The sequence below is a fragment of the Pieris napi genome, chromosome Z (assembly GCF_905475465.1).
Source record: "Pieris napi chromosome Z, ilPieNapi1.2, whole genome shotgun sequence".
Classification (NCBI taxonomy): Eukaryota; Metazoa; Arthropoda; class Insecta; order Lepidoptera; family Pieridae; genus Pieris; species Pieris napi.
This window is the reverse complement of record NC_062259.1, coordinates 9,479,166-9,496,894: the sequence shown is the minus strand read 5'-3', so window position 1 is coordinate 9,496,894 and position 17,729 is coordinate 9,479,166. Positions and strand designations below refer to the sequence as shown.

Sequence of the window (17,729 nt, the reverse complement as noted above, 5' to 3'; positions counted from 1 at the left end):
CCTAACTTACCGCAATAAAGAAATGCGGTCAACAGCGTTGCAAAATATGGCTCAACAAATGCAAATCGAAGGGCTCACTTCTACTGAAGTAAAAAATAAAATTAAAGCCATAGGGGCTACATATTATTTAGAGCTCGACGAGATACAAAAATCCACCAGATCTGGCGCTAGTGGGAACGTATATGTCCCAAAAGTCAAGTGGTTTCAAGAACTGGACGGCTTTATAAAAAATGCTATTGTAAATAAATTAATAAATTTTTCAACAAATAATTAAATCGTCGTTTCAGTTGTTTTCGCGAATTCATTTTTTTCCCACTGACTTCACAAACGTGTGCTCATCGTGAGAAACGCACCACTACTACTTACTTCATGTAAACAGTTAAAGTCAGTCGCGGCGTCGACATTGGCGCTGCGACTGACTTGTCTACTGACCCTGTGTAAATCAGCCATAAGTAGTAGTGGTGCGTTTCTCACGATGAGCACACGTTTGTGAAGTCAGTGGGAAAAATGAATTCGCGAAAACAACTGAAATGACGATTTAATTATTTGTTGAAAAATTTATCAATTTTGCTGTTGAATGAGTTAATAGAAATGGTAGAAAATGAGATAACTAAAAATAAACGACAATGGGTAATAGAAAAGAAACGAAACTGGTGGCTCTGCTTTGTTGCTGAAGCAATTGCGATTTGAAGATCCTGCGGAGTACAAACTGGCCATATAATTGCACCAATTTTAAGGTTTCGTCTTCGCTAAGCTTCATTTTTATCGCCAGCGAAAAAAACGTGGTCACACTACAACGCAGCGGCAGTGACTAACCACGCACTGACTTGTCAGTTGTCTGTTTACACGGGGTTTATTTGGCTGGCGCGGGGGTGCGCGGGTGGCGGGGGGCGCCAACTGACTTTAAAATATTCGTGTCCGAATATTCAAGTCAGCGCTGACTTCAAGCCACTGTACTGACTTCAAATGGGTTTTTTTTCGGGTCAGCACTGACTTGCCTCGAATTTGTAGTCAGTTACTGACCCTGTGTAAATCAGCTCTGACTTCAAATCAGTTTACACAGGGTTTTTTTGGATCAGCACTGACTTGCCTCGAATTTGTAGTCAGTTACTGACCCTGTGTAAATCAGCTCTTAGATTCGATATCAGCGTATAAAAATAAATACAGGCAAAGCAACGATCAAATTATCGTTTGACCGTCATATAGTAAGCGTTTCAGAACAATACTAATGCAAAGAATTTCCGGTGCTACTAGCATTTATACAGAATAAATTGGAAATAATTTTGTTGTAACATTTTATTCTACTGAACTACTAATTATCATGCAATTATTGTTGTTTGAAGTCCCGAAATGAGAACGACGAAATTTCTGTGTCTTGATCTATCTATCTTTTAAGGCAAGCAGACGATCAACCTTCTAACACAAAACAATCCGATTTCCGCCTCAAGACGTCCGCGGTGAGCGAATAAGTTTACCACTCTTCTGGCCCACGTATATTTGCTTAAACTACCTTACTTAACTCTCGGCGTATTATATATATACCATACGTTATATTATACTTATATAACATATTTAACTTAAGAGAAAGGGAATAAATATGCTCACGGGCAAAACTTGACTTTCTTACTAAAATTACTTACCCGGTAATAACGACCAGTCGTACTGGTGTAATTGCGTTTGTTTGACATGTTTTTTTTAATTTTCATTCATGTGTAGCTTCACAGTATTTTTTTAAAATGAAACTACTGCCGTGAGATTATTTACATTGTCGTTGTATTTAAATTTTGTTTTTTGCAATAGTGATAGCAATATCGTGTCTCACTATCAGACTTCAGAAGTAAATTACTAACTATCGATTCAAATTGACACCACAATCAAAGATATCGCACTTATTTGCAGTAAGACGTGATAAGGCCAACAATTTTATTGTGTTTCTTGAAATTCGTCAGTATTGGATATATTATATCTGGATTTTATAGTCCCTACGTGGTTTATCGGAATTATTCAGATAATTTTTTATCTATACCTAATAGCAAAAAGAAAGTCTCCTTAGTCCATTTTATGTAAATTTAAAAAAAATAATGATGGGTTCGAATTCGCCAATTTAATTCATACATAAATATATCAACCTGTGTAGGTTCAATATTATTACATTTAAATTATATTACTTTTGCTAAATATGTACTTGAATTCTTTTGCTTATTACAACGTTATGTTGTAATTTGTGTGTGTATGTGTGAATCTTAATATTTGTACCAAGTTCAAAAATTTTCTATCTAATAAAAATATCACGATAGTTCAATCGTTTAATATATTTTACAATTTTTTCTACAGTCCTTATTTACATAGAAAAGTTGTACTTATTAGCATAAAACGGATTAGATACAATACAATCGATACCTTCTGGTTTTCTCTGTAAAAATAAATCCATATTAGAATAAAGATACATAACCCATATTATGTAGATGGTAATATTCAAGATCTTGTTAAAAATCAAATCGTACTTAAAAATTTCGCCTGTTTCATTGTGACCATTTAAGTGTTTTTGTCCTTATTTACATAGACGGGAGCGAGAATGAGAATGAGAGATTAATCACCAATTTACTACTTGTAGACAAATAATTATGAACAGCAAGCATATACACAATAGCGATTCCTTATTTACGTTTTCGTACAACGTAAATCCAAGTTTGCAACATCTATTAAAATAACTACATCGAAAGTTGAATTGCTAATTTCTTATTCTATTTTATTTGAAATCGGTATTGGTTTTACAGAGTAGACCTGCTATTTTGTATTCCAAGTTGAATTATTTGCATCTCAGATAGATGAAGCATTAAAAATCATAAAATAAAAGAATGAAGTAATTGATCTAGAAAAATTTAATAATGAAGGAGGCGACTATGTGCACATTGAAACTTAAAATATTTACAACACCCGCGTTGCATTTCCCTTTACTACGTACACACTGCCACTTTAGCATCTCTTAATTTCTCGGATAATTCTATTCTGTACATAAGTAGTTTGTACAATTTATTCTTAATAACTAATAATCTAAGTTTTTAAAACCATGGAAATACTTATAAGGATAATGGTATTAGCTGTTAATCTCTCTTAAAGTATTCTTACAATCTAATACATAAATAACTATGTGTGAAATTATTTTTAAACTAATGACTGATCATTCAGCCAATTATAATGAATTACTAATGATGAATTTACGACTGAGGCATAATATACAGACATTTTATCAACGATTTTACGGTTACACATTAGACGTGAGCTAATAATTTATGACATCTATTGAAAACTTGTGACTATATTTAATGCTATATCAAATAAAATGTTTTTTCGACTTCAAAAAGGGAAATTGTCGAACGACTTCATACGACCTCTACTTTAAAGTGACTGCTAAATATAACCTCATACGTACATGTAACACATTAAATATTCCAACAACACTCACGTTAACGATGCTTCCTATATTTAAAGTAAATGACAATTCCAAACAACACTTACAATATATAAAAATTGGTAAGTTAATAATATAAAATCATACGCTCAAAGCTCATCTCTAAATAACACCAAATATATATAATAGTAGTACCAAAATCGTTATTTTGTTACATTAAAATGGTTACAGAACATGCTAGTACACATTATGTATATTGTATCAAAATATTTAAAAGTATTTACAGTTTCGTCACTGAGTGTTATCAACGGTTGTTATTAAAAAAATCTTAAAATGATGTATAAATTAAAACAAATCACAGTAACAAGGTAATGCTCGATAATTACAATGTCTGATAATTGAATTGGTACAATATTTACTAAGCCACATGTTGTACATACTCTTTACATTGGATAGATTGTGCGTACTGCATGCGTAGTAATAAAAAATCAAATAAAAATCAATTTGGCAAACGTGGAACTATTTAAAATATTTTCCGATCGGTGAGAAAATGCACGAAAGGAAGACAATTTTTATGTGATTTTGTTGACACTACCAGGGTTTTAAAAATAAATTTTCGAAAGATGTAAACATCGTAACTAGGCCTTTTCTGGAATCTGATTCCTGTTTGCTCTTAAAAGATAGTCAATTTCATGATCTTATAAAATGATGACATCTGATGATTGTTGGTATTGCATTATTCAATTCAATAAGGATTTCAGTCGAGGCCAGGCCCGAATAGCAATACCCAGATTAAAATGTAAAAAAAAACAGAAACATGCAAATCATTATTTTCAAATAATAGAAATTATTAATCTATTTGATAAAGTAACCCAAATGAGGAATTACATGTATTTCATTACTTACAACCGTTTAATAAAAATTCAGTTTCAAATACGAGCATCACCGGTGATAACAATAAATAAAGAATAACAAAAAATCCTTAGACAAATTGACTAGTTTAAAAAAATATACACAAACATTGATTTTATAAATCTGTAGAACTTTTTTTAAATATAGTTTTCAAATTCAATTTTCACTAAAAAATATTTGAAAATATTAGAAAGGTTTTGAGAATTTTCGCCTAAACGATTATACGGATATTTTGTGACTACCCGTTGAGCAACAACACGAATCAGGTCCCACCAGATTTATGTTTGATTTACTATGAAGAATTGATGTAATGTTGTTGACATCTTTACCAACATCTAACGTACATATAAACACATTACAATGGAAATGACAGTGATAAATACTGATTCTAATCGTCGACAGTTTATTATATCGCATTAGTTGGTAAAATATTAAACTATTTTTACAATACGTATCTTAAATAATAATAAATGCACATTTAGATAATTTACAAACTGAGAAATTACGTCAAAATAAAATATACAAATAATGATTCTCTTGGGATCTGTTTGTTTTAAAACATTTAGTTATTTATTGTGAAACATTGATGAACTGGAAAAGACATTTATTGAATTGTACTTTTACAATTGCAAGATATTGGTGTGTATATAAATAACGCTTAAAACTACACCACATTTCAGAGAATACATTGTGATTTTCTGGGCTATTAACTGAGATTTTATTTTTTAAAATTAATTGTATTTACATCGTAAAATAACATTTATGAGAGCAACTACTAACACATATGGACTTAAACCTACACCGGCCACAGAGGTCGATTAGAACATGACTATCCGATGAGTATTGGCAAATATTGCACATTTTACTATGCATACAATAATAATCTATCATAAGCTGGCTGTGATTTTTACAAAATACAGTTTTCTTTTATAAACTCACACATAATTGCCATGGTTTAAATATTTTTAAAAGAATAAGAGTTTCAGACCTAAACAAGCCTTGTATGTCGAAATGATTCATGATATTTTGGATTTTGACTATACAATTTTGAAAACAATTTCAACATTAATATTGTTAGAAATATAAGTTGATTTAAAACGTGAATAAAATAAAATTTTCTTGCAAAAAAATGTACATTTAATATAATAAAAGAGATGATATAAAGAGTAAATATAATCAGTATGTGTGCGTTTATAAATAGATTATTATAAAGTTTTACAAAATAAAATCCTTTAACATTGTGATATCAATGTAAGAGCAAAATTCCATTTTAAAATTTTATTGACCACAAAAATACAGTAAAAGAATAATGTTTAATTTACTGAATTGATTTAATAGAAGGTGGAAATATAAAAAATATTTTTTAAAGCTTACTAGTACAAATGTTTTTTGCTCTAAGCAATGGCAGAAAATCAGTAACAATAACCTAATCAAATTATTAGTAGTTACTAGTATGCATTTTGTATGACAGTGAGATTCTTTATTACGAGTAATATAGCTAATGTATTAAAGTTTTATCCCTATAGTCACATTTTTTGTATTCATAAATACTTCAATGTATTATGTAATACATATTAGATGTAAATTGAGCTTTCGATTTATACAAATAAATAATTTACACTTAAGGATATCATTATCTTTATGTTGTAACTATATACATGCACCTCACATCAAAACGTTTTATAGTCCAGTTTTTAACTTTTTATATCACCTCACTGTACAGTTTCCATCGATGGTGGCGGAAGGGAGCGCAGCCGATGTTGGACAACTCTTATTGGCTTCGGCGGCCTCTTTTTCCAACCTCGCCTTTTTCATTACATAACCGGAACCTTGCGAACTACGTTTTAAACGTATCGGGGTCACTTTTTCATTTCGTATCCTTCGCAAGGCAGACGAGGATTCACAGAAAGGGGTATCTATAGCGAGTGGGTCGGGCGCTGAAGGGTCGTAGTCGAAGGGGTCCACAGGCAGCTCGGCGCGAGCCGCTGGCACCGCACTCTCTCCGCATTTCTCCTCTGCCGCGTCTTTTTGGCGCTTAATTTTTATAATTAACTTAGTAGTGCTTTCACTATCACTATTAACCACTAAAAGTTTTTTATCCTTTTTCTTCTTGCCCTTATCTTTTTTTGGCTTTTTGGGTTTTTTGTCCTCCTCGAAATCAGCCATTACCATTCGGCGGTATATCATGCTTTCACGTTTCAAGTCTTCCATGCTAGGTGTGGGTATTATTTGGGATTGAAGTCGTTTCTTAGGGGGGCGGAATTGGCAGCTTGATGAATCTTCAGGTACGGGTTGCACTAAGTTTGAGCCAATTTTTATTTTTAACTTGGGTGCAACAGGCGATATTTCACTGGGCGAAGGCGGGCTTGGTTTCGAAGGAGCCACTCGCGTTCGTCTCTTTGGATATTGCCCTAGACCAGCTACGAATTTCGATAACTTTACATTATCTGACAAATCTATGTCGCTATTTAACTGCCGTAATTCTCGAGATAGAGCACTGCTCTTACGTTTTTTCTTTTCCACAGCCGTTTCGGTCATTTTGTAATCTTCTCTGGTCGGTATGCTTGTCATGGAAGCTACGGCTTTTGGTATCGTAATAACTGCTCGAGCCAGCGGCTGAGGTGCTACAGGTGGAGGTACGATTCCGACACTTGTAGTATTAGTAGGATCATCCATGTTCATATCTTGCGTCCAATATTGCCGCAGTAATTCTTTTTTACGCATGCGCCTCAAGTTTGTAGAGCCAGTTGATGAGACAGAGCCAGTGGACAAGTTCAAGAAACTACTATTGGGATCGTAAACGGGGACAGGTGGTTTTGGTGCTACTGGGGTCGCTGAGCTAGCCGAGTAATTTGCATCTAAGAAGGGTCCTTTTATTTTAACTTTTAACTGATTTCTAGAATCGGATAAAGAGACCTTTGGTAATTGGGGCATAAATGAATCTTGATGAATATTTATTGTGTCTGGTATTGGGGTGGTTAGTTCTGCGTCTGCTTTTTGGTTACTTGCCATTTTGAGTGCAGTATGCAATTGCTTTTCTACTTCCTCATCAATATCAGGTAAATGCTGATCAGCAGTTCCACTAGCAAATTCTAACAAATGACTGTGGTAAACGTCACTGACAGCTGGAGATTGCATTTCCGAAGCGTTGTAAGTCCGCATATCGACTGGTCCAGGTAGAACTGGCTGTACTTGAGAAAAACTAGCATGTTCCAAATTATCCGTATGTGTGGGCGAATTAGATTCGTCTTTTTTAATGTCAAGAATAAGAGAATCCTTGTCTTCTTTGATACTGATGGATGCACTTTGTGGGCTGGAGATTTGTGGTGATTGCGATGATTCTTTAAAACTATGCTCCGATTTGCGTTCGTCTTTTACATCTATGGATTTTCGGCGGTCTCTTAATGCTTTCAGATCAACACCATCATTGGCTATCTCTTCTTCAAAGTCGTATACAGTACCAACAAGTTTACTTTGTATAGAGTTTTCCATATGGGCGCTAAAAAGGTTTTGTGAACCCTGAGCACGACTTTTTGAACGACCTCGGCCCCTTTGTGTCCTATTGCTTCTGTTGCTGGGTCTTTTAGTTCCCTTTGGTACATCTACTTGTTTTGGCGATATACCAGGACTCTTCCCGGATAGCTTTAGTGAATTATGTTTTGTAACTTTCAGTGGTGATATAGAATCTGGGGGTTGTGAACTCTCAGTATTTTCAGCTTTAATTGTCTCTCGGGTATTGCTACCATCATTAAATGAATCAACACTTATACTGGGACTTGAAGGTGCGTTAATCGATAGCTTGTCACTACCGGTTACATCAATATCTTCAGATGGCGAGTCAAGTGGCTTTGATGTTGGTGATGCTATCATTGCTCGTGTTAATGCTATATTTTGGGAGGATGTCGTAAATGCCGCACAAATATTGGAAAATATCGGTTTTGGTAAGGGTGGCATCAGTGATGTAGCTGAATAAGATAAGCTTGGAACATAAAGGCCTGGAGCAGTTGAAGATATTGACAGTTGTGATGATGGGCATGCTCCTGGAGGAAATATAGGCAACACCATAGGACCCAAATATGGAGACGCAGTTTGAGGGTAATTCGCATATTGGTTCAGAGACATAGCAGGATCTAAGGGATGTGAATATGGTGGTATAGGTGGGTAACGTTCCATTTCTGACATAACACCCGATCGATGGCGATCGCATGATATACGAAGACTGGTCTTTTGAGAATTAACAGAACTGTCAGAATTTGTGCTAGATGCTGAAGAACGTCTTGTTGTTATCTTGCTCTCTTGCCACTTAGATTCATGATTAAGATAAGGAGATGACACTGTAGCACAATCTGAATGTATTACAGAATTATTATTATCATATGTATGATTGTCTTGAGTTAAATCATTGTCAATAGAATGGTCCACCACTGATAAAGACTGAGAGTCATCACTTTGCTTTGAAATTGATATGGAATCACCAACTTCAGAGATGGAGTTAATGTCAGACTGAGCAAGAGATGGTTCTTTTATATCATCAGTAAAAGAAGTAGTATCATCATATTTCTTATCAATTTCCTCTAATTGTGAAACATTCTGTAAGATAGATATATCTTTATCATCATCCATATAGTCCATATTGTTTTCATTGTGATGGTTAGAATGAGATATTTGTTTGTTCTGATTAAAATTTTGAAGTAGATCAATTGTGTTTGGTACATGATGAATTAATGGTATGTCTTTAATTGAGCTTTTGTCATCATCAACTAATGAAATTACTGGACTATCAGGATCACTCTTAGGTGTACTCAGACCTAAAGGAGGAACTTCTATTTCTATTTCTTTATTATCATTGGTAAAGCCATCATCTGATACAAAATTTTCAGGTTGCACTTTCTTTGAACTTAATTGCATTCTTAGACGGTCAACTAGGTTTAAAGTTTCTTGAGCACCTTGTTCTTTAGAATCCTCTTTAAAGATAAATTCTGAATATGGTGGAAAGACTTCAATTTCATAATGATCATTTTCTCTAGGTTGAGGTGAATATATATTTCTGTTTGGAAATGTATTTAAAGCAGATGGAATTTTAGCACTTTTTGATATTTCAACCCCTTGGACATGACTCGAGTCTTGTGCAATAAATTTCTTGTCAAGAGTAGACTTTCTATTATTTCTGGTCAATGTATTCTCAACATCAATAGTATCCATTGTAAGAGTTCTTGCATCCATAGGTGTTTTGGGTGATTTAATCATTGTGTTTTCATTTAGATTTGCTTGAATTTTAGCAATCATTCTAATACTGCTTCTATCTGTAAAATCAACATCTAGAGATTTATCTTCTGTCATATATTTCTCGTGATCGCCTGGTTTTTCGACAGGAGGAGGATGAACATGAGGACTGGGAGCTTGTGACAGCCAGTTTTGGTGTGTACTAATAGTTTCGTCATCAGAAATATGTATTTTTTCTTTAATGGGTGATAAGTTAGAAACTGACAACGATGTATCATTTTCAAGTGACTTAGTTTCACTTTTAAGTTCAATATCTTTATTATCAAGCAAATCAGGTTCTTCGGTAATTTCTTCTTTAGGAGACTTGCTCCTAGAAGGACTTTTAATTATTTCAATTATTTTTTCTGTGTCGACTTTATCAAAAGGCTCATCCTCATCTTTAATAGTGTTTTCCTCTTTAATTTCATCAACTTCATCTTTTATGATCTCGTCCGTTTCCCGTTGCGTAACAGTAAGTTCAACGGACTTGCTGCCCTCTTCTTGTTTGGGAGAGACAACGTCGACGATCCTGGGCGATTTTCTTGCTCTCGATTCTGAATTGTCAGACATATTTCCGCTTCCAGCAGTGCTTCGGGCCCGAGTACGCACGGTAGGGACCGCGACCATTGTTCGACTAGATTCCTCTCCTTCAATAGCCGGCGATGAAGCCCCACAGTCGGACCGCCTTTCGGAAGTTTTAAGCTTCTTGTCTGGGGTCTTGTGAGTGGATTCATCTGTGATAGTTTTGGCTTTGCGACGTCTCCGAGGTCGGGTAATCGAATACCTAGATCCTTTAGAACTATCGGAGTCACTAGAGGCACTAGTTGAAGACAGTGGTTTTGATACCTTGTCAAGAAAGGGCAAATCCACTGTTGGCCTAGAACCTGGTGGCGAAAACATCGATGGTTGCCTCGGAAACGGTTTTATTTCTCGAGCTTTTGCAGTAGGTTTAATGCCTGGTTTTTCATGAATTTCATCAGAACTTGAAGATGATGTGTAACTGCTACTGCTAGAATTAGAGGAGGAGCTCGAACTTTCATCTTGGATAATTTTAGATTTTGTTTCTTCTTTCTTGGGTGACTTTACTTCTTCCAATCTTTCACTTTCTTTCTTTTTATCAGAATCTGGTTCTACCACTGGAGCTTTAGCCCCAAGGCCACTCTTTATATGAGCTGCTGCTTTTTTAGCCGCCTGCCTTTGAGGGACATACGCAATTGTTTCCTTTTGATCTTTCGATGACTTTTTTCTGCTTATTTTTGCAGGTTTTGAATCTTTCATTTCTTTTTCCTTAGCCTTTACTTTTTGTTTATTCTTTGAATCATCTCCACTTACTTGCTGCTTTTCAACAGGAGCATCATCTTTTTTAGAGGCAGTGGTTGACCGCATATTTTCTGAGGCCTTTTTAGCTGCTTGTCTTTGGGGAACAATCAAATCAGTAGGATTATCTTTTTGTTTAGCAATCTTGATATTCTCTTTTGTTTCATCGTCAGAAACATTGGATTTATTTGTGTTTTTCTTGTCCTTATTATTCTGTTTCCGTCCTCTCTTTTTGGGACTTGCTTTAGAATCATTGGACTCTGCATTCGTTGATTTCTTTTCAGGTTGACTAGAGATGAATTCCTTCATAGCTGCTTTTGTTCTAGGCAGTGATTGCATAGAATCATTTTCAGTCGGAGATTTTTCAATCTTTATCTTGCTCTCTTTATTACTTTCACTACTATCAGAATAAATATCAACTGGGAACTTGTTGTTTCGGGTAGATCTAATTGGAATTAAATCATCACTATCTGAAACAGAGTCTCCTCTACCAGCAGCCATTTCTTGTTCCAATTGCTGAAGAGTTTTACTACGAGATTGATCTTTATTTAATTTAGTTTTTACTTTTTCATCGTCTGAACTACTTCCAACAATAGCTTTTGAAAGTGGCACTTTCTTCTTCTTTTGTTCACATTTTTTGGGAGATTTTTTACCTTTACCTTTAGGTGAAATCTTTTTCTTGGCAATGACCCGTTTTTTAGTGTGTGTTGTTTCGTCCTCATCAGTGCTGGAGCCAATTGTTCTTCCCCGATACTTCGAAGATCGCCCAATCTCAGTACCACTTTCTTCACTAGAAAGTCCAGCATACATACCACCCCTACGAGAACCATTTACATAAAGTTTTTTATAAGGATTTGAAGATTTTGACCCACGGACCAAGCCATTTCGGTCCCGTTTTTTGTCATCACTAGATTCCTGTGGAGCTATTCTGGCTAGAAGATCATCAAAATCATTTTCATGGTCAGGTGCATTTGGACCAGAATACAACCTGTCATATATAGAGGGTCCATGATTGGCTTCGATTATTGCCGTCAGTTCCGGTGTTGGAATCGTTGAATCCGCTGATAAGACAGCTAATTGTTTGTGAAATGTTTGCTCGCGCATTCGGAAGTAGGATCTTGACAATTTTTCGCGGCGGCTAACCATATAGCACAAGTTACGCACCCTTTCCAAATCTTGCCGAAGTTGTACAAATTTTTTCATTTTTTCGAGATCAGCCTGTTCTTGCCTATGTGTCAGCAGTTCATTATTATCCGATTTAGGAGGAAGCAAAGGTCTGTTATGACCAGCCCTTCTTTTTAATTTCCAATAATTATAAATATAACTGACAGCATCTTGATCAACATCTAGATGAGAACTAATATCATTGATACCAATGTGTTCATCAAACTCTGCCTCAATTTCTTGAAGCCGCGCCGCTCGAGCTTGATTCTTTTCTTCTGAAGTCATATCTTTACGACGTTTTCTCTTAGCTTCCTCTTCTTCTTCTCCTGAACCAGGACACTTTTCTTTTTTGGAATTTACACTGTGTTTTTGGCAATATGATCGCAGTTTTACACCATCATCAGCATTTTCATCTTCAATTATTGCCCGCATTTCTAAACCATATTTAAATGCACAAGTAACATGATAAGCCGTTTTACAAGTCTTTACAGAGCATTGTATACAAGCCCCTTTTCTTTCACGGCACAGAACACAAACTAGAGACCACCTTGACTGAGGAATGGAACCTATTTTAGTGATGGGCTCCATTTTTTCAGCACAACCAATTGACACTTCTGGAATCCACAAAACACAGCTTACATGGGCCCATTTATGACCAGATGGCGTGCATTTCATGGCCCCGCTCACATTGGGGCATAAAACACAATTAGGTTTAACACCTGCGCGGCAGGGTCGACACAACCATTGACCTGGAAATATATATTATTTTATGACAACATATTTACTTATTTGGTAAAATTTTGCACAGCAACTGAATTAAACAACTTACCTTCTGGAATAACTGTTATGCCATAGCATGCTTGGTGGACACATATATTACACTCATCACAAAACACCATCTCATTTCCATCTTCAGAGTCTGGAGATCTACATACATCACATATTACATTTTCATCATATTCAAGACCTAAGCCTTCTTCGGATTTTATTATTGATTGTATTTTGTCCCATGTTCGTACCTGGAGACAACATTTACTTAGTAACAGAGCCACAATTACAAAAGTGCACATAAAAAATATTAATGGTTGATATTAAACATATTTTTATGAAAAGCAACATTGTATAATAAACTATGATTTAAAGTGATTTTTATATATTTAATATCTGTTGCGTTGTACTGATCATCTATCCTCATCTACATTTTCTACTCGCTATATAATAGTTTTTAAAAGCAAGTAATAAATATAATATAACATAACACATAACTAAAAATTTTTCAAGAATCAGAATTTTGGAATGATTAGTTTTCACAATTAAGCCTGTCAATATATATTTCATATCAAACATACCTCTAGTTCTTCTATTACTTTTTCAAGTTGGTCTTCTGTTACTGCTGTGGCTCCGGCTCTAGCGCGTTCTGCATTTAATAATTTGAGCCAAGCCATGTCAGTGGCATCTAGGTCATAATTACAAGCAGATTCCGCTTGGGATGGTGTTGTGCTCAGCACATGCTTATCTGGCAGGTAATGAGCATCTCTACTAAGATGAATATATTTATCCTTAGGTCTGGAAAAAAAAGGAAATTAAAATAAATTCTAATAATATCCCTTATTTCTAAGGCCAATCAGCAAACAAATAAGTTGTAGAACAGTTTTTGTTACATCTACATATATAGATCTACTACAACTAAACCACTTACATAATTATAATACATTTTCTATATCCTATTTCTGGATCAATAGATGTCATCATACATCACCTTACCTTAGTATATGATATGATACTTATTTCAAACTAAAAAAATTATTTAGGATAAAAGAAATAGTAATGTCATCATTAATATGTACTTACAGTTTGAATTCTTCAAATTTTGGTGGTTTTGGATTTTTAATAATTTTGACTTTAGGGGCTGGCAAAGAATCTGGATTGACAGGAACCTGTACTCCTCTCTCCCAATCTTGCTTCCATGTGTCGGTGATTAGCCAGTAATCGCTTGGTGTTAGTGGCTCGGTATCAGCCAATTTCATCATTGAAATGAAATCCTTCCTGAAATTTTTGGTATACTCCTGTAATGACATCTCTTCAACGAAATGGAATCTAAATTTACATAATTACTGAGGTGAGGTTTTATTAAGATAAGATAAACATGGAATTGTGGGTATCTAATTTAGAATAATTGAAATCTCACAGCATACAGAAAATAAATAGTAAGCACCCCATCCTGAATACCTCAAGAAAAAGGCCACAGTCATTAAAAAAAGCTTAATATTTGTGGATTGGTATTTTTGTATGGTGTAGTCTATTTCAACATAATGTATATCCAAGTACACTTTAAATGTATCATAGAGGACTAAATGTTATAGAAACCTTCAGCAATTGCATTCAGTTGTTGGATGTATTTAGTGATATTTTTACCTACTATTCTTATTGAACCTATAGCTATTGGCATAACACTTGTTTGGTTATTTTACCAAAGGTTGACTTCAGTTTTGAGTGGGACATATACATTAGACTTAACTTTTAAGTCTAATAATTATGTTTTATTATTTATTTTATTAATATATTTGAATGTACAGTACAATGTAGTAATCCATAAGATTTAGGCAATTTAATTTTTTTTTACTCGTGGTTAGGTATTAAAATACTATTAATCCTACATAACAAGTAAATAAATAGTATATTAAGTATATATTATTAAAGCCAAAACTTACATCAGACTATATGAACCTTTCATAGTCTTACGACATAAGTAAGCAATTATAAAACAATTTGTAAGATCTTCGCTTATAGCATATGACAAGACATAGTCAATTTTTATATATATCTTACCAGATTATCTTATCAATGGTTATATTTCTTACCAGTTTTTCACGAGTTAGACAAACATAATTTACAAAAATCCTCAAAAGTAAACAAATTGCATATTCATATATGCTAGGTAAAGATTCTGTATACAGAAACAAAAATTATAATAATAAATAGGTGTAAATATAATCATGATAAATGTCTATGACGTGAATATAAAAATAAACATCAAAGCCTTTATATGGAATTTTTCTAGATTCAAATCAACAATTGTAGATAATTTAATACAATATATATAAGTGAAAGTATTCCTAAGACCAAAAGATATTTATCAATATTTTCTTTCAATTATACCCTTGGTTTTCAATCAAAATAACTTTACACTAAAAATGTCTTATAAAGTCAGCAACACTTGCAAATTTTATGTAAAATTTCTGTACTTTTTACACACTACGTGAAAAATAGTAAACGCATGTATAATACCTATTATTATCGCTTAGCACAAAATTAAACTAATAATCATCACAATACACTCGCATGTTTGGTATATGGAATAAATTTTTGCCTTTGGTAGCTAGATAAAGAATATAACAATGCAATGCAATCTTAAAGCTACAAAAACATTTAAAACAATTTTTTATTCTTAAGATACAATAAATAGTACTAACAACATATTCTAAACAGATAAGACACTTGCATTTGCTTCATTTAAATACTGTATCTTCAAAAATATTTTAATAGAACTTCAATTAAATTAGTTCTAAACAATGTTACACAAGCACAAATGCCCAGTTATAATATTTAAAACACAAACCTGAAAAGTTCTGCAGGTGCCTCAGAGGCATTTCTATTGTAAATTGATGACATCTTGAGGTCACTAACTGGACGAAGCTGCCAGAGTGCATCTTCAGACTCCACTCTTCGGCGCTTGGAAGTGCCTGCCTCGTCCCTGCGGACCCCACTAGCCCGCTTTGTGCCTCTCAACGACATCTTATAAAGTTTATTCACAACCTACATGTTTACGACCCCCACACTACTTTACATTTTGAACGTGGTAATAACATCGTATAGAATGTCACATAGCTTGCTACATATTGGTACTTCAATTTTCCACAAGACAAAAACAGGAACAGCCTGAAAATATGTTTAAATATACTAAACAACAGGTTTGTTACATTATTAATGCCTATCACTAGCTTTGTTTAACACACACACAATTTACCATTCATTTGAGACTTTACAGCATTAATAACAGTAAAATAGTAGATTTATGCACCATAACACTAGTTAAGGGTTGCAATGTAGAGTAACACTGTTCTCCTATACTATATATTTTTAATGTTTGCAATAAAACAACATCAAGGGGAATTCGATACATATTTACGGTCGTGAAATTAGTGTTTTTACCTGTTTTACTACGAGACTATTCTATTAAATCATGATTTTAGCACAAAAGAGGAAAGTGAATAACATTTTGGTTTGACGTTTCACTATTGCATGAGTAAAATGTATGGCGGGCCTGTGTATCGTTCGCCAGAATTTTGTCTAACAAAAATACAACGGAAATTTAATAAAATTAACTCTTACAATGATATCGCCGCTTAAACACACTTTTTCTACGCTAATTTAAAACTCGTGAGTTTTAATTTGTCGATCTATAACAGTAAATATTTATCACAAAGATATTCTCCATTGAAACTACTTAACAAAATTGACAACATAGATAGCAGCACTGTATTGTTGCCAGTTTGACGTTTTTCCTACGCATCATTTCGACTTGCAACTAGGTAGGAAAGGGATATAACATATATTTCATAGGTACAGGTATACATATTACAACAGGTCGATTTAATATACTTAATCTTTGTTATATTGAAGAATATGTTTTCTTAATACATACATTTTCTGTTATAATGATTTCGCGCCATTGATCAAAAATTCACTTGGATCACGTGACTATTACATACGAATCATTAAGACAAGCCTAGTAAAATGGCCAAAACGCACATCGAGTTCATAAAATGTCATGGGTTCCAAAAACTTCCAGCTTAACATTAACATTTAGGTAGATTCCAATGTTCTTTAAATATGATAAACTATTCACTAACACAATCTTGAAACAAAAATACAGTTCATAGCGTTATTAATCACAATAATTTTACATGGACTTTCGATGAGGGATATCAATAAGAAGTTTCAGATATCTCACAGTAGTTGGCGCTACTAGTATTGAGATTTGAGCATCAGAAAATATTGCCATCGCCAAAAATTCCTACGAGCATAGAGTAGACCACGTTATAGTATATATACAAATTACTTATTGCTAAGTCTCAGTTTCTGAATGTTAGGGTGAGATCTATAGAGCGCACTTAGACTTTGCTCAGACTTAACTATAACCATTCTTTACTTTTTTAAAGGATAATAAAGAAGGTATTGCATGAAATGAAACATCAATTTCTGTCTTAGCTTGAGCTTAGCTTAATCTCACCGTTAAAATGTCTATAAATATACTAAATCATAGTTTAACCTTAGTGTTTTTCGTAAGTAAAGTCTGAGCAAAGTCCAAGTGCGCACTATAGATCTCACCCTTATCCTCTGTACTTTTTATATATTTCAGCATTCAGTATTAACATTAAAATACTGATTTATCAACTTATACTTTTTGACAAGTAGTATTCGTATATTTAGAATAAATTCATACGGGTTTTATACCAAGGGCTTTAAGGTACGTTTACTTTAAAGTACCCAAGTTGTTTATGTTAGGGATGGTTGGATACAACAATCCAGACGAGAGTTACAGCTTGCCTGCTACGTTGTTAAACTTTTTCAGCGAATTATTAGCAATCCTAGTGTTCTG

General features: G+C 34.0%; 1 protein-coding gene across 3 annotated transcripts; it reads right to left on the bottom strand.

The window, feature by feature from the left end:
* Window positions 1–2,293: 2,293 nt before the first annotated feature.
* LOC125062207 (PHD finger protein rhinoceros) lies at window positions 2,294–17,085 on the bottom strand. 3 transcript variants are annotated; one of them, XM_047667961.1, is made up of 6 exons: window positions 16,773–17,085; window positions 15,687–16,006; window positions 13,919–14,113; window positions 13,417–13,633; window positions 12,897–13,086; window positions 2,294–12,816 (listed from the first exon to the last, which is right to left on the bottom strand). In XM_047667961.1, the coding sequence occupies exons 2-6, from the start codon at window positions 15,860–15,862 to the stop codon at window positions 6,032–6,034; spliced, it is 7,563 nt and encodes a 2,520-aa protein (XP_047523917.1). In that variant the 5' UTR covers window positions 15,863–16,006; window positions 16,773–17,085; the 3' UTR covers window positions 2,294–6,031. The 3 variants fall into 3 exon arrangements, with proteins under 3 accessions (XP_047523917.1, XP_047523918.1, XP_047523919.1); XM_047667962.1 differs by lacking the exon at window positions 16,773–17,085 and adding an exon at window positions 16,280–16,703; XM_047667963.1 differs by lacking the exon at window positions 16,773–17,085 and adding an exon at window positions 16,484–16,703.
* Between the last annotated feature and the right edge of the window lie 644 nt (window positions 17,086–17,729).